Source organism: Miniopterus natalensis, chromosome X, assembly GCF_054644295.1.
Source record: "Miniopterus natalensis isolate mMinNat1 chromosome X, mMinNat1.hap1, whole genome shotgun sequence".
Taxonomy (NCBI): Eukaryota; Metazoa; Chordata; class Mammalia; order Chiroptera; family Miniopteridae; genus Miniopterus; species Miniopterus natalensis.
In genome coordinates, this window is record NC_142103.1 from 9972053 (window position 1) to 9997375 (window position 25323).

At 43.9% G+C, this 25323-nt stretch overlaps 1 protein-coding gene across 1 annotated transcript in view; it reads right to left on the bottom strand.

Moving 5' to 3' along the window:
- ARHGAP36 (Rho GTPase activating protein 36) overlaps positions 1–21819 on the bottom strand; it is a 31824-nt gene extending 10005 nt beyond the window's left edge. Inside the window, exon 1 of the mRNA XM_016198019.2 lies at positions 21742–21819. Within this exon, the coding sequence (XP_016053505.1) occupies positions 21742–21799 (58 nt within the window). The 5' untranslated portion in view covers positions 21800–21819. The remainder of the gene's footprint in view (positions 1–21741) is intronic.
- Positions 21820–25323: the final 3504 nt, after the last annotated feature.

A 25323-nucleotide genomic window follows, 5' to 3' on the forward strand; every position in this document is an offset into this window, starting at 1 on the left:
GAATGCACTCAAATACTAACATACAGTATCTATATTCAGTGGTAAGAATTTGTTTGCCTTTTGCCTTTTATCTATCTACCAAAAATTGTGCAACTTGATATAATTTTTTATAAAAAAAAATCCATTTGTAGCAAAACAAACATCATTTCCAGGACAATTCTAGTGAGACTCCCTATTCAGGATGGGTGATCAGAGTGAAGTTTGTCTTAGTGTATTGGCAAACCTGTCCCTTCTCCGTGGTGCCCACTATCTCATACTGCTCCCAGGCTGCTTAGGATCCTCCAGTGGGATCTGCCTATCCTTTTCTCACACCCTCACCGCTATTATTCCTTTGTTATTTCATTTACCCATAAAAAAAGAAACTGTATTAAATGCCCACTTTGTGCCAGGCACTGAGGGTTCAAATATGAGCAAGATAATACTATTCCTTTCATAAAGGATTTAACTGTACAGTGAAAGAGATACACAGGTTAGCAACAATTTACAAAACCTTGTGATAAGTCAATTGGCCAAGATATAAACAAAGTACAGTGAGAGCAGAAAGGAGGAAACATCTAAGTCTGCCTGGAGACAGGGAGGGGGAGTGTCCACAAAGAGAGAACAGCTTGTGCAAAGGCAAGGAGATGGGAGAGAGGTCGTTATATTCTTAAAGCTGTATAAAGGAGATGGAAGGAAATAAATCTGGATAGGCAGGGGTGAGATCATGAATGTCCCTGTTAGCCATGTTAAGGAGCTGGACTTTCTCCTGAAGACAATAGGGGATTACTGCAGAGTTTTAAGTGGGGAGTGACAGAGTCAGAGTTGCAGCTTGGAAAAATCACATAGAGTAGTGAAAAGCCTGGTTAGGGTAGAGAGCCTGAAGTAGGTAGATCAGGCAAGAGATGCTGACACAAGTCAGTGTCACTAAAGCTAGAGCAGAGGATGGATTTTATGGGTATAATTGGCAGGACTTAGGGGAATTTTTTTATTGTAATAGAAAGGAAAGTATTTAAGACAGCTCTGAAGTTTATGATTTGGGTGAGTGTGCATGCTAGTTCCTGACAGAGAAGATAATTTGGAATATGGGAAACTAAACCCTTTGACAAAAAAGGAAGTTGTCACACACTACTTTCTGAGATTCTCTTTCCCATGGACTTTTATAATAATATTCTATATATTATTTGGGTGGGACTTAAATTCCAAAGTCCAAGTAATGTTGCTTTGCAGAGAAAAAGTAGGTAGAAATTTATCATTCAATAATCTGTATAAACAAGCTCTATCAAAAAAAAAAAAAAAATCCACCCTACTTTTGTTTCCAAAATTCTCAATTCTCCTTTGCCCACTGTTCTTAATGATCAACACCACACACGTCAGAAATAAATGCTGGCCGATAACTAAAGTGCTGTATGAGAAAGGATGAGAAGTATTTCTATGGATTTTGAACTGAGCTAAGAGGAAAGTCCTTACCATGGGTTTTTTGAAAGATCCTTCAGCTGCAAAGCACCATCCCCCAATCCAAAGAGAATGCCTAAGCTCGACCAACAAACTGCATCTACAAAATGACCACTTTAATCATGCACATAACCTTAGAATAAGCCTCTTGCAGTCCCCCATTCACAATAGCAGATCCAGAGCCTGTTAGCCAAGGGTCTCTTCCTGACACACAAAACCTAGCTCTGGCTTCATTTTTCTAACATAGCTCCCCCTCCCCCTTTGCCCCAATTCAGACATTGTTGTACCTGTTTTGGAGCTGCAGCTATTTCTTCTTGCCGAGGCTTACCACATCTGGTCCTCCAAAGAGTATAGCTGGTCTTTCACCCACAAAATCAAGATGAAAAATCAATCCCTCTCCCCCCACCTAAATAAGGTAAGAACAAACAAGAAAACCTCAAAACAACACCAGCCAAAAAGAGAGAGAAAAGCCTTTGAGAGATGAGTCAGCCTAGATGCTTACAATTCCGACGGAAATCAAAGGCCTTGAATAAACCGTTTGTCATTGCCTCCTGCTCAAAGATACAGGGCTAAACTTAAGAGCAATCATATGCTGCAGTTCTGCCAGCAAAACTGACACTGTCTTGCTTACCTTCAACCCTCACAAGGCACTAGAAGAATACACAACAGAAGCAGAGTTAGGAAGGCCAATGTGCCCAGAAAAGCAGCAGTTGGGTAGGGTTGGGAGGGGTGGGTGAGTAAACAGATTTCAATACTATGAGAGAGGCACATAACAGGTTCTTGAGATCTGAATACTTGCCCTCAGGCCTGACATTCTAAGCTGAACACAAAAGGATGTTCCTCACAGGGAATAAAGTGCCAAGAGACCTCTCTTGCTCCAAAGTGTCTTCCCTTTCCCCTGTAACATGGTGCTGGTCTAACGTGACCAGGACATCAAAAAGATAAGAAGAAAGATGAAAGCAAGCCCTCCCTTGCAAAAACCATATCCTTAGACAAATACCTGTAGTGGCCACTGAAGTTGGAGCTAAATAGAACTGAGTTCAAAGCCAAGCTTTATGATTTCTTAGCTGTGTGACCTTAAGAAAGTTAGTTGAATTCTCTGAGCCTCAATATCTTCTTCTATAGCATGGTGAGGTGATGCAGTACCCATTTCAGCAGTTGTATGAGAATTAAATGAATAATGTATGTGTGATATTTAGCACTGGTTTTTAATAAACATGTTGATATTGAAGGTTTTTGCAGAGGGCCTGACTTTACCAGAAAATATCATGTTTCAAAAGTAATCACATAAAATTAGAATTTGTATAAATGCATCCAAGGACTTACTCTGATCTATCTCTACTAAATTTGAATTAAATTAAAGCAGGTAAAGAGATCTTGAAAGATTGTTGGGAATAGATCTTTTTTCTTTAATCTCTGATGGCATCAGGGTCAAGTATAAAAAAAGCATCTTATAAAATTTAGAAAAAATACCTGCATAAATCAATTTTTCAAATACTATTATTCAGATTAGTAAAATGCTTATATGTCTCAAAATTTATCTATTTCAAACCATCCAATTTTACATGTCACTAGAAAAAGAATATTTAATTTCATTTGGATCACTAAAGGGGCTAGGATATAAGCAGATACCAAGAGAGAGAATTTGAACAAAGAGCAGAAGAACATCCAGATCAAGTCTCCAGCAATTCAAAAAGGGGAAACACACATGAGTGGCAGCAAACTGTTCCTCACGTCCTCCTGAAATGCATGGCACAGATGGAGAAACAAATTAATGTCAGAAAGGTCACCTGCTTTGACATTGCCAGGACGGAAATGCTCTCAGCTAGGCATAAATCCACAGCCTTCACAATTTGGAGGACTAATTAACTCCATTGCACCCACTGAATAGTTAGGGATGGTGCAGTGCTCACTAGTAAACTCCTGTGAGAAAAAGAAGAGAGGACTGTATTGATGTCATTGTTTGAATCCTTATAAATTAGTCACTTTATGGCAACATCAGAATTTTTCTCCAAGCCTCTGAGAACTCCTCAGAGTTTGAGATATTGATAGTGAACAGGGCTGGGTACCCAGAAGGCATTGCATCTATGTTATTCAAATGCATACAGGCTGTGACAACAAATAAAGACATTTTCATTAATTTGTCACAACACAAGGAAAAGATACGGGTCTATAGATGAAAACATTTGGGCACCAATTTGGTCTGCTGGCACATCATCTCATTCATCCCTGAGCATTAATGAGTTAGCCTTTAAGTTGTTGTACTATAACCTCCATTTCAGCAAAGGCAGCAGAATGAACAAAATGGCTCATTTTATCCTATACAGTGATGAGGCTCCAAGATAATTAAATTTGGGGAAGGCATTCTTAAATATGTAGAGTCAGCCCATCATGCCATAGCAGAAGCTTACAAACTAAAGGTATACTGTTGAAATATATTGAGAAAAGCTCTGGCTTAAAAAAAGAATGTTTCATTAACTGCTTAGAATATTAGAATGGATTACCGATAAAAGGGACCTTAGCTATCACCTAATCCAAGGCTTCCATTCTAGAGTTCAGAAACCTGAAGCTCAGATAGAAACAAAAGTTTGCACAAGGTCACATGGCAGTTTAACAACAGATTCTAGACAAGAACCCAGTTCTTCTCAATCCCAGGGCTCTTTCTTCTTCTGTCCCATCCATCCTTAATCTTAATATCTGCAAAACATTGCATAGCTAAATAATTAAAATCGAAAGAATGGACACACAATCAAAGCATGATTCCATAAGCCAGAGGACATCATATCCAAAGGCAGACAGCCACTACAAATTACAACCTGTCTGTAAAATAAGTACAGTCATCATTCTATACAACGTGGGATGCCCTTTTAAAATTTTATTGACTAAAGAAACAACTCAAGCTCGGGATAGTGAAAGTCAATCTTTATGTTATAAACATTTCAAAGGATAGTGTAAACAAGATAATGTGACATCAACTACAAGATATAGATATTCTCACTGTTATCTGCAGTATGTGTCATAGTGCATAATAGTGCTGGCATCACAAGCTGTGTCACCATTTAATCTTTTTTCCCTTTTGGTTGCTGCTTCTATTATGTTGTGGCAGAAAAAGTAAAAAGTAAGATGTTCCATCAATAAGAGATAAAAAGTTTTAAATGCCCCCTGCTTTTCATTTTCTCAAAAGTTTTCCATATATATGGCCATGATCTCCAGACCCTAACACATAGTAGGTGTTCAATAAGTTTTTGTTGCAGAAGTCATAGAATTATAAACTCTGAGGGTTTTTAGAGAACATAAAGGTCTTGTATTTAAAACAGCTATTCATGATTCATGAATAAATGAATCATGCCACTTTATTCTCACACCAACTCCTGGGAAGGAGGTAGGTTGGGTGTTATGTTTCTCCATTTTACAGATAACAACAAACTAGGGTTCTGGAGAGGTTGTGGTTTACCTTAAGTTGCACAAAAATGCCATGGAAGTATATGCTGAGGGAACCAGCTGTCCCTGTCTATACTTAGGCCTAGTCTTGCCCTTTCTACCAAACCTTGATATTTCTTGGTATACATCACCAACATTTGTTGTCTAGAACTGGCACAGTCTGAGTCAAGACTACCTTCTTTCCTAATGAGGTGACTGGATTTTTGAGGTCTTATTTATACACACTATTCTTTGAAAATGGAAATGAAGGTAGATGATTGATAGATTAGATAGACAGAACATTAAGGTAGATAAATTAGATAGGTGATGATGATGATGATGTTAGATAGAAATGTAGATATACTGACAGATAGATATAAAGATACAGATATATATGGTTTTGAAAAAGACTATTATGAAAGATATAGGAGAGGAGTGGATAGAGGAGAAAGACACCAAAAACCCTATGTATTCCTCCCATAACATCTCTCACTCCAGTGCACCTCCAAGCTGACAGCACAACATCCTGTAAAGGTCCTGAGGTATGGACTAGAACTTGGGTACAAATCCCAGCTTCACCACATTTAAGTTCACATTCACCAATCAAGTGACTTAGAACAAATTATCTCACTTTTCTGAGTCTCAGTTACAGCACCTTACAAAATAAGAATCATGATACCTATTAGGTATGGCTGTAGAAAGACTAAATAAAAGAGAGGAATGAAAGAATCCTCCAAAGGGTACCAAGGTGGGGAATTGCTTTCCAAAATATCTGAGAGTCAAATTTGAGGGGCAGACTGAGCAAAAGTGCTAATATCTGGAATGAGGCAGATAGTGCCTCCATTGAAGAATGCCCTCGCAGCATTCTTTGAAGGCAAAAATGGGTACTCGTCTCCTGTTAGCAGGATGAGTTGAACTATTTCATAATCAGATAAGCAAAGCAGCTAACTGTGGGAGTGGGGAGATTAGTCTGGGCTGTGAAATGTAGAAAAAAGTTAACTGGTCCACAAAAGAGATTTAGTTCCTACATTTGCTTTCCTCAGCACAGTGTACAAGCCATCTTTGCCAAAGATGGTGGAGGAAAGGTGGGAGCCATCTGGAGTGGAAAGCCCCAATTTCTGCCCTTGGGATTTTACAACCTACTTGGAGGTCCCATAAATATCAATAGTCTGAAAGACTGTCAAGAAAAGCCCATGGATATAACATCATCCTTCCCTGAACTAATTTAAATGCATTTCCTCTCCTTTGTTCCTTTAAGAAATATTAAGAACTGACTATTTCTTCAGGTCCACCAACTCTGAGCAGACCCTTACTCAGTTGTAGGTTTTCAGTATGTACTCAGTAAACTCATTCATTTTTCCCATCCTCTCAACTCCTCTGGCCTTGTAAGCCCCCCTCTTTAAGATACACTCCCTTTCAGACACATACATTTTCTCTCACAGTTATCCATGCATACATGCATCCTGATGCTCCCTCACATATGCATTTTTACACACATGGGGGAGGGAATAGACCTCTCTAATGTATTCACTACAACAAAAAGAAGGAAGGAAATGAGACTGGATTAAAGGAAGGGCCATCAAGTATTTGTCCCTCCAGACCACAGCTAGGGCTTCTACAGAGTGGGCATGAGAGAGAAAAGACCGCGTGGGGACACTCTGCTAAACCGTCTGGACAGAGACCTGTCAAGGAAACCTTCAGAATAAAGTTGTTCTCAGAATCTGTGCTAAGAGCTCCTCCTCCATCTTTGTTTCCCCACCCCCACCTGCTTCTCTCCTCTCTGATGAATTGTATCTTACCCAACAAGCATCCAATTTTCTGCCAGTTTTCTTTTTCAAAATCCTGTCTGAGTGACTGTCAGAGGGAATTGGGAGATATTTTCCCAGTAGTTTTCATGATAGGAATAGTATTTTAAAACTACACTAAAATAACCGTATTTTTCAAAACACTAACTACCTATCTATCCCTCTTTGAAATTAGACCACTGTCTCAGCTATGATGCAGTGAAAAAGCCCCAGACCAGGAGTCAGACTGGAGGCCTGCCTAATTACTAAGCAGCTGAGTGGCCTTAGGCAAGTCAGTGACCATCTCTAAGCTCTGAACACAACCAGGGTAATTTATTATTATCCTGCTTATCTAAGAATAAGGAAGAGACACAAGCCCTCACATCTGCAGAGTCCTTGATTATTCTACAGGACTTAGCCAACTCTAGGACACAGAGCCACAGTGCCTCTGTCCATAGCTATAAAGAGAGGGGGCCCTCTGCTCTGCAGGCCTAAGGGCTGGGGGGAGAGGAGAGTATTAAGCAGGTCTCCATCTCCCTCTTTACTGGAGCCCCAGCCCAACCCAGCAGCATGCCCTGGACACTGAGCTCCATGACTGGTGGCATCAGGATGGGGGTGGGGGAAGGAGTGGGGAGGGGGAGGAGGAAAGGGGTGGGAACCCACTGGCACATGACTATGTGCCCTCAGTCTGTAAGCGTAGTCTTGGGCCCCTATCTGCCCCTGTTCTGAAGAGCGTGTCCTTCCCCTAAGTGGCTCAAGAGGGTGTAGAACCTGCAATTAAACAAAGCCTTATGGCTCACAAAGACCACTCTTTGAGCCTACCATTGGGAGAATTCGAAAAATTAAATCATTTGCCTGCCCCCAGATTTGAGCAACTTGTTCAGAACTCTCAGGCTTCCTCTTCCCTGACTCCCTCCCTCAAGTCCACTTGGAGTGCCCTCACCTCCCACTGTAGCCCCTCAATGGGCTGGACTCAGGTGCCTAGAGCCCTGCCCCTGCAGTACCTCTTGGCAACTCTCCAGGTCCGGCCAGTGAATAGTGGTGGCATGACCTGCTGGTCAGTCCTGCAGGACCTGTCCTGGGACTAGCTGCAGGTGCTGCTAGCACTTAGCTCTGCTGCTCAGATTCCCCAACTCCCTTTAAAGCTTTCCACAGAGGGGTAGGGGCTGATTCATTGCAGTTTTCCACATGGCAGCCAGTTCAGTGCCTTATGCATACCTGTTTGCTAAATTCCCTTGGCTACTCCCACTGTTTGTCATTGTACCCCACAATCTTTTCTCTCTCTATTCAAAGCTGATCCCTCCTTCAATATTCAGCCTAAGGAACTCTTCCTCTCAGGGTTTTGACTTTCCTCTCCCCTGGCCATGCCATATAATCTCACATTACAGGTAAAGGAAAGACAGATCTGGAGGTGTAGATGGCTAAAAAACTTACAGAGGGACACAGACCTAATTAGTGGCAGAGCCAAGAGGAAGGCCCATGACTCCTGGATTCCAGCTGAGCACACTTTTTGCTACCCCTAATTTCTTTCCTTCTGCCCTGACTTGTATGGAATTTGAGGGCAGGGAACATCTTTTGTTGGCCCTTTGCACACAAGGAACAACCCCTTCCCTCCTTGCCCTATTCTTCCTGCTCCTTGTTTCCCATCTTATCTAGGGGCTCTACACTTCCAAACTCAGAGAGAAAAAGATCATTTTGTTCAAAATTCAATGAGCAGCAAGAGCAAACAGAAGTTAACTTCACAAAGTCCTCTACACATCTGGATGAGAATGGTCTCAGTAAACTTCCCGCTATCACACACACACACACACACACACACACACACACACACACACCCCTATAGTCTTCATAGTTTTTTTTTCTATCTTGTTGGCATCTGGAGAAGTCAGAAGGCCATTCACACCTGCCCAAACCATGTTATCTTCTAATACTTCTTCCAAAAATGCCTTCTAATCTGCAGCCCAACAATCATATAAACAGATCACTATTCAGCCAAACAAAAAAATGTATTTGTAAGCACTAAATATTCTCATCTGGCACAAGAAGAGCAATACTGAGTTATAAATGCAAGATCTCAAGTGGAGAAAATTTCAAATACACAACTATACTCCTTCCCAATTGAATTTCCTCTTCTCTTGTGTGAAGTAAATGGAAAAAAGGAGAGTTCTGTTGACACAAAGGGACAGGTATGGAAAAGAAAGAGGAGAGGAGAGTCAAGAATTTCAGACTATGCATGAGCCTGACAGAGGGAAGGAGAGGGAAGCAGAACCTCAGCAAAGAAGAGAGGGAAGGAAGGGAAGGGGAAAAGCTAGAGGGCAGCTGCTGACTCCAGGCATACATAGGTACTGGGGCAGTCCAGAAATACATGGACTTATTCCCCAAAGGCTCAGAGATGTAGTTTTTAGGGACCTGGATTGGAAGTGAGATCCAGAAGCTCAGTGGCAAGTCTCTCTTATGCTTTAGCAAAGGGAGAGAGCTTCTGGCTCTCGCAGCAGCATTAAGTGGCACTCTTTAAGTACCACCTCACCACTATCACTACCAGGAAGATGCCTTCTTTCCTTCCTCTTTTTTACTAACCCACACCCCCAGTATTTATATAAATCTTACCCAACACAGGAATGTAATTTGAATGGTCACAATGGTTTTCCCTTCCATTGAAGGAGAGGATTTCTTCCTCTCCTCCTGCTGAAAATGGACTGGGTGCTGCCCCTTTATACATTTTAGAGCACCAAATCATGAAAAGGGGGAAAGGGAGAGAGTGGCAGTTTGAGACCAGTATAATTTTTCTCTGGCATTCATTCTCTCCTCTCCACCCCTTTGGGTCTTCTGAAACTCCTCCTTTTGATCCTGGCAGCTCTGCTCCCCTTCCTCACTGCAGCATTCTGCAGCAAGTTCTCCAACCCTTGTGATAGCGCATTGATATCAAGGTGCATCTTTCTGGTGATGCTTGTCTTCTAATGTGGGATCTTAGACTGATATGCCAGGGAAAGATCTGAGTTTGGGATGGGTGAGTGTCATGGAAGATGAAAACAGAAACCAAACCAGGTAGCCAACTGCCTTGCTGGGAAAACAACTTGAGTTGGCTTTGGGGGCAGTTGGGAGACATGACTTGAACCTGAGTGCACAGGGAGCCAATAGGCAGAGGGTGGCAGGTTGTTGGCTTGGGTTACAGTGATGCCTTGGTAACATAAATACAAAAAGACTGCATAATATATTAGAGAGAAGGTGGATGACTGAATATCATTCAGCCTCAGTTTTGTCAACTGCGAAATAGGGGGATACATGCTCACCCCATAACAGTGTGGAGAAGAGTGTGTTAAGTAACACTGGTAAAATATTTAGCCCAAGGCCTGGCACAAAGCCCCTTGCCCCCTTAACTTCCCTTTGGTGTTGTACACAGGAAGGAAAAGGACTTGCCTAAGACCAAACAGCAAGTAGCAGTCAGGGTTAGAACCCAGGTCTTCTAAACATTCTGACATAAACGGGAGAGAGGAACATTTATAACGCCCCCCAGGAAGGCTGCTTCCCACTCTACTTCCTCTGCTAAGAAGGCTGCCAGGGCTACCTTTCTGGACTTGGTGGGGGTGGAAGTAAGGAGTAGTGTTAGGAGCTGACTCTATGCATATTTATATCGACACTATCACTTAGTCCCAGCCTCGAGGGCTCAGGCTTCTGCCTCATCCCCTTTCTCATCATCACTCAGGTAATCTCCCCATGCCATCTTGGACTGATTCATTGCCACTTTAGCACCACCTCTGCTGCCCAACTATGAGTCAGTGATTCACCCTCTAGCTGGCCAGGGTCTCTGCCCTCCAGGAAAGAGGCTTTCTTCTTAATTGACTGCAGAATCCTCAGCTGCAGTAAGACAACACCCTTCCAGGCAGGCAGAGCTTGAGGGCCTTGAGAAGCAATAGAATAGCCTGTTCTCCAAAAGCCACTGCCCTCCATTCCCACAGTGCCTAGTGTACCAGTATTGGAGTCCTCTCTATAGATTCCTTGTAACTCCTTCTGTGTCCTCAGGTCTCAGTGTTTCCAAGGAGTTTCACCCAGGGCATCACTTTGCCTCATGTACATAGCCCGTGCTGTGTCCGGCACTGTGTTAGGCACTAGGGAGACAGAAGGTAAAAGGAGATATCCCTCCCTGACACCCAATGTGTTCTCACTACTAAATATAAAAAAATAACATGGGAAACTTGGAAAAAGAGAGAAGAATGTGGGGGGAGAGAATTAGGAAGTCCCTGAGAGGGGTGGAGATGATGGGAAGAATGTCCTCACTGCAGCCCCCATGGACTGGGTTGTGACCTGGAATTTCTTGTGGCTAGTGAGTGGCATCACTAAAATCACTGGTGCAGGCACTTCCCTTAAATACAATAGGAGAGTGAATGCTGACTGAATCCCTGTCTATCCACTGCCTTTGTGGGGGGCGAGGCATCACCTGATGCCCATATCTCCCTCTTAGCCTTTGATCCACCTTCTCTAAGACCCAATTTTTATCTTTGATGAGGGTGAGGGAGAGGAAAAGGGAATAGAAATTTGGAGGATCTTAACTGAGACACATTTACATGTTTCCTCCTTTAAACTTCACAACCCCCCAGCGACCTAAGCCAGTGACTTGTCAAGATAGTCAGCTTTAAAGCGGCAGAGTTGGAATTCGAACCTATAACGACTCAGAAGCCTGTGCCCTTTGCATGGCAAGGTGCCTCAGCGAGCTCAGCGGTTCTCTTCCTTCACCTCTCCATCCGCTCTCCATCTCAACAGAAAGGAGGCAAGCAGAGGAAAGAAACCAGAGAATTCTGGAGTGACCCTGTGGTCCGTTGCAGTGGGAGGGGACCTCAGTTTCCCGAAGGGGCTATACCGCCAGAAGTGCAAAACACCTTTGGCGACTCTACCGCCCTCTACCGCTGGTGGCTCCCGGGCCAAAACCTCTGTTCTGAGGGCTTGTGTGCTAAGGAAAAAAAGCTCACCCACTGCTCAAAAGCTGTCTGGGGCTGGTTCTGGGCTGCAGAAAGCCCTGACAGATTTGGTGACATAAACGGGAGAGAGGAACATTTATAACGCCCTACTATGTGTCCAGCATGGTATCAGTGATTTCTCACAGCCATTGCCTTTTATGTAAAAAATTAGTTGCTTTGCAAAATAGTGAGCTCTCCATTAAAAGAAGTCTTCAAGCTAGATTAGAATAGGTTTCGCAAAAAGCTTGTCTGCAGATCTAAACTCCTTGTTGAAACCAATAAAGCCCTCCTCCCCTAACAGTTGCCCATTATCTCGGATAGAGGGAGGAACAAGCAACACCCTCCGGGGGTGGGGAGCAGAGGTCAAGGCCGTAAAGGGATCTGGGGAGGGTGAAGGGAGGAGGAGCCTCTGGCGGGGTCTCCAGTAAGCTGAACCAGGGTCCCTGCCGAGCTTTCGCGCCAGTCGCCCATCAGCGGATTCCCCGTACTTTCCATTTTTCCTGGGTTCCGACTGAACCCTACTTGGACCCAACTCCCTCCCTCCCTTTGCTTGGGAATGGGTAACGGGCAAATCCCAGGTCAAGGGAGAAGAGCGTCTCTGCCCTCACCTCCTCGCCCGCCCATCCCCCCACCTTCCTTCCCCTCCTCCCCTGCTCGCCCCCTTCTCTTCCGCTGGGAGGGAAGGAGGGGGCGGGCTGTGTGTGTATGTATGTAAGCATGTTCGCGTGTTTGCGCGCGCGCGAGTGCTGTACTTCTGCATGTGCTGTCGGTGTGTGGCTGGATATGGGGGTGTGTGCGGTGCATGTTTTAGTCCGAGTACTTGATGTGGAGTGTATTTGGTTTACGCTTGGACATGGAGCATGTGCTAGTATGGTGTTTGTGTGTGCATGCTTGTAGGTTGTGTTTCTGTCCGATTATAGTGTGACTGTGTGGGTGTGGTCTGGATGTGGGCGTGTTCGATGTATGTTTCTGCAAGGGGTGGTGGTCGTGCTGCGGTGTGTTTGTGTGTGCTTACCCTTAGATGTGCTGTGTCAATGTGAATTTATGGGTGGTGTTTGCTGTGGTGTGCAGTGTGTGAGAGATAAGGTATTTTTATATGTTAGCCCACTTAAGGTGTGTGTGTTCAAAGGTTTATGTATTGAGGGTGCAGTATGTGCAGTATTTTTGGATGTGATGTGTCCATGTGTGTGGTGGGGATGCATGTGGTCAGTGTATGTACTCGGTTGGAGAGCAGGAAACTGTGTGTCTTGTGAGGGAGGGTTGCTGCGTGCGTGTACCGGTGTGTTGTGTGAAAGCACAGGGGTTGTCTAAAGAACCTGGTGATTGTGTGCCTGGTGTGTTTTTTGTTTGTTTGTTTTTAAATTGGGGAGGGGGGGCGTTGCTCCAGGATTGGCACGAGGAAGGAAGTAGGGGCCCGCAACCAGGGCAGGGTCTCCTGCTGGCTTTATCTGCTCCGTCTGAGTCTGACCCGGGCCCCTCCCATTGCTGTGCGTGGCCTGCAGGGGCAAGGTGTGTGCTCACCTGGCTGCTTAGAAGAAAGAAGAGGAGGGCGCTGCGCGTGATTGGTCAGGTAGGGAGCCTAGGGCGCGGTGCTGGGGCTGGTGGGAGTAAACTGGAAAGATTCTCTGTCACTTCCCCCACCCAGGGGATCCCAGGTTGTGCCCAACCGAGCCCAACTATTTGCTCAGGGCCTGACTGTTTCACACCTCCTTGGTTTATGTGTGGCAGATCCAGCTGCTTGGGATCCCTCTCCCCCCTGGGAGTCCTGACCTAACTCAAGAGTCACAAAACTTTCTCTGCTTTTCTGTACCTCTCCCTCCCAACTGAGGGCCCTCTCCTTTGAGCCAACATAGTTACACTCTTCATACTTCTCATAACATGGTCATACATAACTGCAATTATTTCTCTCTCCTTTTAATTCTGAGCTCCTGTAGAGAATGCCTGGTATATAGTAAGAAAAATAATAGTGATCATAATAATAATGTTACCACTGATTAAGCACTTATTGTGTACCAGGCACTGTGCTAAGTGCTCTCTCTTACATGCATTATCACCTTGAGTCCTCACAATGACACGATAAGGTAGATAGAGCTATGATTATCTCTATTTTACACATCACACATCAACCTCAGAGTAGTTAAGTAACTTCCTCAAAGTTGCACAGCCAGTAGGAGGCAGAGCTGGTATTTGAACCCAGGTCTGCCATGCTCTCTAAAACTTTCTTCTGTACCAGGCAGCCTCACCAAGAGTATCCTGATTCCTTCTTGGCATTGAAGTCTATCAAACAGTATCACTTCCCAACAAATATTTATTTTACGTTTACTGACAGCACCAAGAGTGCTCAGCATAATTTCTTTCTTTGTCTCTCAGACAGCTGATACCTTCTCTATCTAATTACCTGCTTTGTTGACACCTCAAAATCTGTAATTACCCTAGGCTCATATGCACCTCAACAGCTCCAGTTCTGGGAGCTCTTCTTAGGCTGGTGCTGAAAGAAAGCAGAGAATGAGCATTTTCCAGCCATATGGTCGGGAGAACTGGTTATGGAGGGGAATGGGGGTGATGGGGTCAGGATGGAGTTAAGGGAATGATTTCACAGCTCTCCCAGAACTTTTTAAAATAGCATTATCACCAGAAATTGGTACATTTCAAGCAGATCAATCATCTCCAATTCAAACTGCACATAGGAAAAGCAAGGCGAGACCCCTTAGAAAAGATTCCTAAATGGGCCCCATTTTGTATTATTCATGATTGAGGGGAGCACTATGCTTGCCTAATGGGGCTCATGCTGCTCTAATACCTTCAAAGCAGCCTCATCTGAGAAATCGAAATTAAAACAATACATTGCATTTTGGGGAACACATTTATTGGGGGGAGTCGGGCTCAGTCACAGCTAAAGGACACTGGAAGCTCTGGCTTCCAGCTCAGCTCCTAGGGAACCAGCCTAGACTCCAGCGAAGAGGTCAAGGGGTGGATCTAGAGGGACAATTCAATGGTGGTGAGTCATTTTGCCACTTTTCAAGGGGGAAGTGAGAAGCACGATTTAAATTGCTACTGTTATTATTGTGCCCTTTCAACTGGCACAAATGAGCCTGGTGTGCGGAGGAGAAGCAGCTGGAACATCCATAAAGCTTTCTCCTAGCTGAGCCTAGGTCAGCATCTCATCCTGGGTGGGCAGGAAAAACACTGTCTAAACTACTATGTAGCCAGCAAGTCTCCTTTTGAAAAATGGAAAAGAAAAAGGTTAGAGAGGCCAGTCTCAGCCACCCAGGGCTCAGACTAGCTGAAGCCCCTTGGTAAGTCCCTGCAAAGAATTCATGCAAACTTTGGTGTCTCCCAGGATCTGGTTTCAGGAAGTTGGCTTCCCTGCTGGTGTGGAGCTAATCTGAAACCTCCTCACTCTCCTCTGAATGTACTAGCTTCACTTTCACTCCCTCATAGTCCCTATGAAGCCTACTCTCCCTCTTTGAAGGTTTTCTCTCTGTCTCCCACTCCCCCACCCCCATACCACTGGACCATCTGTCTAAATCCTGTTGTACAAGTCCCACCTGGATGCATGACGACTCTGGTTCACTCCGGCTCAGTGCTCCTACCTGTGAAATGGGGAACAAACTTCAACTTTGAAGAAGCCAAAAGCTCAAGAGTTGTGGCTCCAAAGATGCAGTCCCAAAGCAGAGGCTCTAAATTATTATAATGGAAGGCTATCCTTACTCCCCCTCTCAAAACCCAGGACCCCTGCCAACACTGTCACCACCATGGGGTAGACATACACACACACACACACACACACACACACACACACACACTTTTCCTTGTAGTTTAAAAACCCCATTATAAATCTCTCTCTTTAAAGTCTATAACATGAGGATTATATGGGGAATTGTAAAACTGGAAAGATGCTTTAATAGCCCACATTACTACCAAATGTAAACAAAGATTTGCTTGTTTTCATCCCGACCTATACGGAGCAGGGCACCAAAAAGTGAATCTCATTAAGAGAGATCTTGATTTCCCCATGAGAGCAAAACCCTTTAAAGATTAGGACCTTCATCTTTTCCATAGGGGCAGAGGAGCTTTGGAGTCAGACAGCTTTGAGTTTTTATCCCAACTCCATCACTTACTTTCTGGGTGACCTTGGGAAGTTTACTTCATCTCTCTGAACCTCAGTTTTCTCATCTGTAAATTGGAGATGCTAACATCTGCCTTAGAAATGCTCAGATGACTGAAGGAGTCAATATGGAAAGCAGCAGCCTAATGCCTAATGTGTATAACAAATGCTCAAGGAAATGTTAGTTAATTTCCTCCCTCGATTTACTCCCTCCCACCCTATCCCTTCTCATATAGCTCAGATTGTCTCAATCAGCATGTTCAGGGACTGAAGCCTACTGACTGAGTTGCCAATTTTCCTCATTACTGGTTTGTCTGACACTCTTGAAATAGCCCCTCTTCTTTTAGGATGATGTTTTGATCAGCTTAATGCAGCCCCGGAAGAATTGGACCCTAAGTCCAATTCTCACTCTGCAGTTTCTCCTGGCAGTGTTAATGAGAGCTAGGTTTCAGATGTAATACTCCAGACAGGAAAGTTTCAAACTACTTGCTAGATTTCCCCCCACCCCAACTCCCAAACCCTTGCTGCAGACCCAGCCCCAACCTTATCTCTTAAATATGTACCTTTGTGTTCAAGAGAATGATGGCATGAATATTTCCTGGCTGAACTGCCCCAACGACCCTTGTTTTCTTTTTCTCACCTCTACCCTAGAAATTAAGAAGTGATCCCAAGGCAACCCTTTTTCTAGTAGCCACCAAGTTTGGGGGGGTAGATGGGACGGTGAGGGGAAAGATGATATTTCTTTAAGATATAGTTTCAGCACCTTAAATACAGCTCCAATGGTTGTCATTCATCTGTTTGCAGTTAAAGGAAAATAAAACCTACCCTTTACAAAAATGGTAAAGTGAGAAAACCCCAATCTGTGCCCTTTCCTCCCTGATGCTGTTGCCTCCCTCTAGAGGCAAAAACAAGTCACTGCAAGCTAAAGCTGCATTTAAGAAAGGAGGGGGGAGTGGAGTTTAAGAAATTGAAGGTAGGGGTGGATATAATTCTAAGGAGGGATAAGAAGGTTAGAGACTAAATAAGTATTGAGCTTCATGGCAGAAAAAGCTCTGAGAGGATGGGCTTCGGGTGTTTCAAGTGTATGGAAGATGCCTTCAACTCCTTCTCCTTCACCCGTTTCATCCTGCATACTACCCCTCAATGACCCTAGACTCCACCATGCAAGTTAATCTATTATAGAGTCCCTCTGAGGATTTAAGAATTTAGAAAAACTTCCCCAGCTCCTACCTGTGTCTGCTTCTGAGGTAGTCCTGTAGCCTCCACTTTGAGGAGGGAAGCAGGAGGGGTAACAATTAAGGGTCAACCATACCATGCAGAGAATAGTTGGAGTAGGCGTTCAGGATAGGCCCTGGACATTTAGTAAGCTTTCCTGAGCACAGAGACCTACCAGTAGCTGGGTACTGTGTTCTCATCTTGAGGAAGCTGCGTGGATTTCAAGAGGTGTATCTGAGATGTGACAGTAGCTGCCAACGTTCACCAAACATGCCATCTACCTATGTCTGCTGATACATATGAGAACAAATGATACTGCCAGAAGGAAACAGAAATCATTTCCTAGTGACTCAGAGCCCCATTGATGAGGACACAGGTAGTATTTGCATTGCATCTTCCAGTTGAAAGGTGTACCTTTTCATAGAAAGGAATCTATAAGTAATCGAATAGTGCTAAAGACCAGAATTGGATTCTGGGCAAGGGAACATTATCAACATCATATTGACCACCTAGTAAATGTTTACTGCATATCAGCATAGTGCTAGAAGCTTTGCAAATGTTATCTGTTTTAATCTCACTCAAGCTTTGAAATCAGACCAAAGAAGTTGTAAACCTTGCTCAGTCACTGGGTGGCAGTGAGCAAGTTACTGAACCTCTCTGAGCTTTGTCTATAAAATAAAGATAATAATACCAGAGAGTTGTTATGAAAGTTAAATGAGATCATTTATGTAAAGTGACTGATATGTAGTAAATATTTGGAGAAGGAATAAAAAGCATCTTTTGATACTTGAGCCATAGAATACACTTAATATAACGTTATCAATAATAATAATAATAATGTTTATAACCTGGAAATGCCAGCATTATTAAATCACTTTAAGAGAGGTTGAATAACTTGCTCATAGCAACACTATAAATGCAGGCCTGGGATTCAAACCAGACTTCTTCCCACCCATTGTTAGGGAACACTTTATGATCATTGGGAAGATCACATATGGATGACCTAATCTATCCAATATATTTAATCTACAATTTGAAGAAAAAATCCTCATATTAAATTATGCACAGTGGGATTATAGATTATTGCATGAACTGTATGCATATCATAGGCCTTCAATTAGGCTTTTAAAAAACTCTTATAATTATTAGAGTTATTTAAGAACAAACCTGATAGAGAATTTAGGAAACAGAAAAAAAAATAACTATCATTCCACCAACTTAAAAGAATCTCTTACTTTATTTACCTCATTGCTGGATTTTCATGTTTCAGAAATGCATATTTGACAGTTATAATCATACTATTTTCCATGTTGTTACCTATTTTTCATAAACATCATTTTTATAGTTGTAGACTAGTCTAGCAAATGGATATGTCATATAGTTTAACCATTCCACTATTGTTGGACATTGAGGTTGTCTTAGTACATAAGTGTGAAAAAAGGAATGATGTTGCTTTCACCATTGCCATAAACACCCTCAGGGACCTGGTGTCCTGTTTTATCAATGTCCAATATGCTTTCTGTCATTTTATATTTAAGCATGATGATTGTCATCTTTAATGCTGGAGCATGAGGTACATTTGCAAGAGTACTATTTTTTGCATTTTTATCACACAGATTCTGTATTTTAACCTCATAGTGGGTAAAGTGTGGGCTAACCTAGAAACTTAAGCTCTACAGTGTCATTTTTTTTCCCTATGGCAAATGTTTTGTTGAGGTGCAAACAAGTGATTTACAAAGGAACTTTGGGAAGTTCTGCCATTGGTGAATGGAGGTGCTCATCTGATACCATAACAAAATGAGTGGGGTATTTCATTGGGAAATTCACTCCAGCTCCAGCTCTGGAAAATAATCCTGTTGCAGCTCAACCAAACCTGGCCTCAGCAAATCAATTGGATCCCATATCCAAGAAAAGATCAAATTTGTATAAAAAGTGGGCCCCAGGGTCCCTTTAGCTATAGAGTTTTGGCTGCTTTACAGAAGTCCAATTGTCTGAGGCAAACTTCAATGCCAAGAGTGAACTGGGGAGAGAATTTTCAAGTGGGTCAATCATGCTGTCCATTTCCCTGAGAAAGACCATTTTGGGACTCCATTCTTCCCAGGGTTCAATGATGCCTCTACCAGATGTCTTTGTATGATCATCCATTGTCCATTACCACCCTCAAAAGATTGCTCTGACATATCAACCATCTCCGGGGAAGGAGGGTGGGTCAGTGATAGAACATTTAGAATACCTTTTCCACTCTTACCCGTCAGTGGCCAGTTACTTCTCCCAACCTCTGACTTCTGAGGAGTTCTGGAAGGCATTTGAAGAGAGGCACCAAGGGCAATTATAGCCCTATAGAATATCAATAGTCACTCACAAAGTTATTCTTTCATGTTGCACAGCACTTCTCAGGGGAAGTGCAATAGATGGGTTCTTACCTGGTCAAATAGACTGTACCCACAGACCAAGTACTTATTTCAGAGTGATGTTGTGTGATTTAAGTGAGATCATACATGGAAAGGAATGAACCTAAGGCTCAGCATCTGAGAAGTACTTCACGTATATTAGCTGCTATTGTATAAGTAAAAGAGCTGGTGTAGGCAGTGGTGTGCCACTGGCATCTGTGGGGTGATAGGTCTCATAAGACCGGAAATGCAAGAGCAAATATAAGGTCTTGTGCTTGGGTCCAAACAGCAACTAAATACAGAATGGAGACCGAAAGGAACTTGGATTTACTTTAAAAAGAAAAAAGAAAAAAAAAAAGAGTTGCTTCAGTTGAAAGTACTTCAATATAAACAAACTAGTTGTATGAACTGTGTGGCATGTACATGGGATTTTTGTGTGGTGTGTGCATGTGTCATATGGGTATATTGTGTTGTGTGTTAAAAGTACATGATGCATGTCAAGTGTGTGTGCATGTCTGAGTTTATGGGCATTTGTGGGTGTGGGAATGTGTATTTATGGCTCTGTATCTGTGTAACATGAGTGTGACGTGGGCTTCCAAAAGAGGGAAAGTCAGCCATCCAGGACTATATTTACAGTGGCACAGCTGGAAATCCTCTTTTGACCAGGTCACTGGGCATTCTCAACTTGGAGCATGTTCAAAGGAGAGCAGCTAGATATGGGTAGGAGCCTTGCAACCATGTCACATGTTATACAGATGAAGGAACTGGGGAGGTTTGGCCTGAGTAAGAACAGGTGTGAAGGAGGGTGGAGGAATAGGGAGGATTGGCACTGTTCCCTTGGGAAGATCATGAAGGCTAGCTCCAATGCCAGGACATAAATTTGGGTTCAGTTTAAGGAAAAGTCTTCTAATTCTAGTAGACATGGCTGTCTTTTGATGGGGATGGGCTTCCTGGTGTGATACTGACCCTCTCCAAGTGGGATTATTCATAAAGGATCCTTCATATCCTTGATCTCATTGGAGTCATAGGACAGCCTGGTAGGCCAGGCAGGGGTGTAATGGTTCCCCCTACCCCCTTTTAGAGGGTTGGGTGTTTGAGCAGTAAGGCCTTAAAAGGCATCTTATAAAACCCCCATTTTCCCCCACTCACCAATATCACACAAACAAAATATACGGAACAAAAATTAAACTGTGTGTATGTGGATCTCTTTCCTTCTCAGAGACCTTGGGGCCTGTCAGCAACTGTACTTGAACTAGCTAAGCATGCTGCAGTCCCTTAGCAATAGGTCAGGCTCCTAGGATGGTTCTCAGTAGAGTACTAGGGCTGGAAAGAACTAAAACAGGTTTCTGTTGAATTAAGTTGCTGAAGCCCCTCCTCTCCCTGCCTCCCTTCCCTGCCTGTGAGGAGGCAGAGGAAAGAGGAGACAACCCCAGGTTTGGTCTATGGCTGGTGACCAATGACGCACTCTCACTAATATAGATTTTGGAGGTGGAGACTATGGAAAAACAGGTGGCAGTGGGGGCAGGTGGCAGCCTGGAGGGGGTGGGGCCTACAAGAGGGAGTGAAGGACAGTGTGTGGGGGGCTCTGGAGAAATCTCAAAAAGAAAGTATCAGTCTCCTGAAACTGAAAGGAGGAAAAAATAATCAGTTTCTAAAATGTACTTTATAGAAGCAGTGCCAGGAAAAGGGTGAAATGCCACCCACATATTAATACTTGTGCTGTGATCTTTGCCCATCTATACCTCAACTGCACAGGGATAGGGGAACCAAGAATTAATCTCAAATACGCAAGGAAAGACCCAGACTAAAGACCCCAGGCTTCCATCATTGCGCATTTTGGGGCAGTGAGCAGTTGGCAGAACTTCAGCAGACCTGATTTGCTGACAACAGCTTGTATGACCTTGGGAGGGCCTTTCCCATCCCTGGGCTTCAGTGTCACCATCTCTTGAAGGGATTGAATTCCACGACTCTTAAATGGCCCATGTTGATATTCTGTAGTTGAGAATAGGATAAGGGGAATAAGTTTCAAGGCAAAAGCCCCCCCCACCCCTCCAATCTTAAGGGCCCCTGGGCCCTGTGTGCCCTGCCAGGAAAGTTCATCCATGGGCTTTTAGGTCCTTGGGTTGGGGGAGGCGCTCCTGCATGTCTGGCCCCAATGCGGCCAGTTTCAGAGGAAGGCTGAGCCAAAAGCTCCGCCCCCACGCTCGCTCCGCGTCCCGCTGAGCCATTAGCGCGATTGCTCTGTGTTCCGGGCAAAGCTGGTGATTTATGCCCGGGCCTCGACGGGGCAGTCCCTTGAGCCAGGAACAATTAGCTAAAAGCCAGCGGGAAGAGAGGCAAGGGGATGGCCAGCCAATCCCCAGGGCTCCCAGCTGGGGCTGCAGCCGCCCGCAGCCCCCGGCCAAGCACTCTAGCCCCCCTACTGGGTGGTCCCCACTCACCACGGCGGGGGCGGGGCTCAAAGGCCGACGCAAACAGGCAGTCCAGAATCCACGCCATGACCCTCGCTGAATGCTCTGCAGCCTGGAAACTAGCTTCCTCGCCGTCCCCCGCACTGGCCGCCCTAAGTAGCCCCCGCTGACCACGCCCTGAGCCGCACCCTGCACCCAGCTAAGAGTGTCTTGGTCACCGGACACCTCGGGCTTGTCACGAAGGGGGCAGGGCCTCAGGGAGCCCACCCCCACCCCCACCCCGCCGGAGGGCAAGCCGCTGGTCCCACAGCCCCTTCCCCCATGCGGAAGGAGGCGACGACACAGCTCCTGTCCCGGGAAGCTCTGACTGAAGGCAGGACCCTTCCCTTACCCCAGGGATCCCAGAGTCTGAGGGGAGACGCCATCTCAGTCCTGGTGAGCCCCGAATCTGAGAGGGAGGGGAGGTCCCTGCCCCCAGGAACCCTTAATCGGGCGCATAAGAGCGGGCCTGTCCCCAGAAGCTGGAATTTGAAGGCGAGATGGTGCACCTGTCCCAGGGAGCCTCAGATCTAAGGGCAAGGCGGTATCCCAGGCCTAAGAAACGCCACGTTTTAGCGGAGACGTCATCTCAGCCCTCAGGGGACCCAATCCAGGCTGGGAGCGGTGTCTACCTCTGTAGCTCTGAACCGGAAGGGGAGGCACCGCCTAGCCCTTGGGAACACCCTGTCTTAGGGAAGGCATCACCTCACCCTTAGGCAGCTCCAGGTGTGATTTTATGTAACTTGGTTTTCTAGAAAACCAAGAATGTGAGTAGAAGAAAAGAGTTTCATCCCCCAAGGGGCCCCAAAGCTAAGAGTAATTTTACTATCCCAGTCCTGTGGATCCCTAGGGAAGAGGGAGATGCTTTCCTGTCTGGGAACCTTTGTTTTGAGGGAGGTGATCCCCAAATAAAATAACCCAGTGTAAAGTATGTATAAATATGGGATGCCACTCAGTTGCTGCTGATGTATGGACTTCACCACGTATGCTTTTGCTCAGGGCGCTGGCATAGGAGGGGCACTAACATTTTTAGAAATAATTTGATATTTCAATTGGGAGTGGTTCTATGCTGGATTTCAATACACTTGTTTTTATGGCTTTGTATTTTTAAATTTTAAGTACACCTGGGGCACATACTATAATGTGTTCAGTGTTGGGGGCATTTGGTGTGGTAAACCAAATTCCGGGGTAGAAGCAGCCACCAGAATTGGAACATATTGGGCAAGAAGTACTTTTAAACAAAAATTCCTTTTCTATATAAGTCCAGGGGCCCAAATTAATTTCTTCCTTCAATTCTCCATTGACAGTTGTATAGACATGACTCTATGCCTTGTTTTTCTCCACGGGAAAATGGGGCTCTGTCGATCAAAATGCTAGTGAGGATATCGAAAGAAATGTGAAAAACCCTCTTCCAGGTCTGAGGAGCGGAGGCTGTAATGATAGGTCCTTTGGGGAGAGCAGTTATTACATTTGCTTTGCTAACCACTGATATTAGCATTAATGTGGCAAAAGGGGTGCATAAAATGGAAAAATCGCCTGTATTTTGCCATGCAACTCTTAGCAAAGTAGAGCTATAGTCATAGTTTAAAGGGCTTCCACTCATTTTTCTTCCTGTCTGGGAAACATGCTACCTCTCTGCCTTTGCATCAATTTCTAAATCATTTCCAATTTCCTCTGTTTTCTAAAAGCAATCAAAGACAACAAACATTCACCAGGCCTTCTCTTTTACCAATTTCTGCTGTACAAATACCTAGTCATCCAAGCCAAACAAGGCTGACATCTAGAAATGTCCAGTTTCAGGCTCTGGACATTTAAATCTCGGCCTTGACCTTACCTCCTCCTATGAGCTTATTCACCACCAGCTTTTGTAATGGTTTCAATGGTTTCTTTTCCCCAGCTGAATGAGGTTTGTCGTTGTTGTTGTTGTTTTGGTTCCTTATGACATAAAGGCTTCCTGCCCATTCCAATCCAATGGGCCTCAGAAATTGAAGTCTCTCTGATTCCAGAGTAGTTCTACCTGGGATGCAAAGTCATGACACTTATCCTTCATTGTCTTTTTCTTCAAGGAGTGTTATGTAGTAAAGGAACAAAGCTAAGGATGATCACAGACCTAGATTGGAAGCCCAGTTCTGCTATGTACTAGCTATGTAATCTTAGGAAGATTATTTAACTTCTCTGAGGCTTGGTTTTCCTCAACTGTAAAATGGGAATATTAACAGTGTGAATGAGCTCCAGGCAAGCCAAAGTATATTCTTTTGGAAAAAAAGAGGAGAAATTGAGTACAGAATTCTTAAAAAAATTATTTAGTAGTCAAGTTAGCAGTTCTCCTTCCTCGTTTTCCTTGGACCCGCCTCATCTACTACTTAATTACTTAGTGTTAAGTTTCTTTTGAAAATATTTACCCTTAACTAAATGTCACATAATAAGAGAATGCATTCGTTCATCAATTCACCCATTCATTCAACAGATATGTGTCCAATGTCCTCTGTGTGTAAGATATTGAGCTATGTATATATATGTAATGTTTACTCAATGTATTATCGCACAATTATTTTTAAGTGTATAATTTGGAAACATATGATAATCTGAAAATACACTAATTATTATTTTAAATAAAAAAAATAATAATCCCTGGCCAGGTTGCCCAATTGGTTGGAGCATCCTCCCATACACCAAAATGTTGCGGGTTTGATTCCCTGTCACGGCACATACCTAGGTTGCAGGTTCAGTCCCTAGTCAGGGTGCATATGGGAGGCAACCAATTGATGTTCTTCTCTCTCTCTTTCCCTCTTTCTCAAATCAATAAAAATATCCTCAGGTGAGGATTAAAATAATAATCAAAATGCTAAATGTATGCACACTATTATATAAATAGTGGAAATAAATAATAAGTCTATGCACAGGAAAAAAAAGGTTAACAGGAAACGCCAGAATCTTAATAGTAACTGTATTTAAGCAATGCAATTATGGGCAATTTTTAACTTTTATTAATTCCATATTTCAGTATTTTTCAAATTTTCTTTCATAAACATATTTCTGGAGTTAAAAAAGACTACTTATAGAAAAAATTATAGCCTTTCCTCTTCTGAATAAATGACTAGGATTTTTAAGCTAGGGTTGTGCTACTAGTACAGGGCACTGGGGCTGGCTTTGGTGACCAAGAAAAAGCTGAAAGTTGGTCTGTGGGTACAATGCAGGACTCCCTTCTTGTGCAGGGACACATAACCAGTTATAGCACCTCCTTTCCAAGAATGCAGAGGCCTTACCACCCCCACTGAGCAGCCAGGAGCCTGCTAGCCTGGTCCTGAAACCCCTTCACCCCAAAGTCTGTGCTCACAAAGGGCACATTAGGTATATCTGCCCTCACTCTAACAGCCCAAGGCCTAGAGCTCAACAGCTTGCTGCCTCTTAAGGGTCTCTCACTGCAATTCCAATTAATAGCTGAGCACCCTGCTTCTTACTTGAGTTATTGCTTGCAATGAGGTCTTTAGCAGGAAGGAAACGTGTTCTAACTTGGAAGAAGGCACAATGGTGAAGTCAAGCTGGAGGCTTGTTGACTATGAGAAGGAGGTC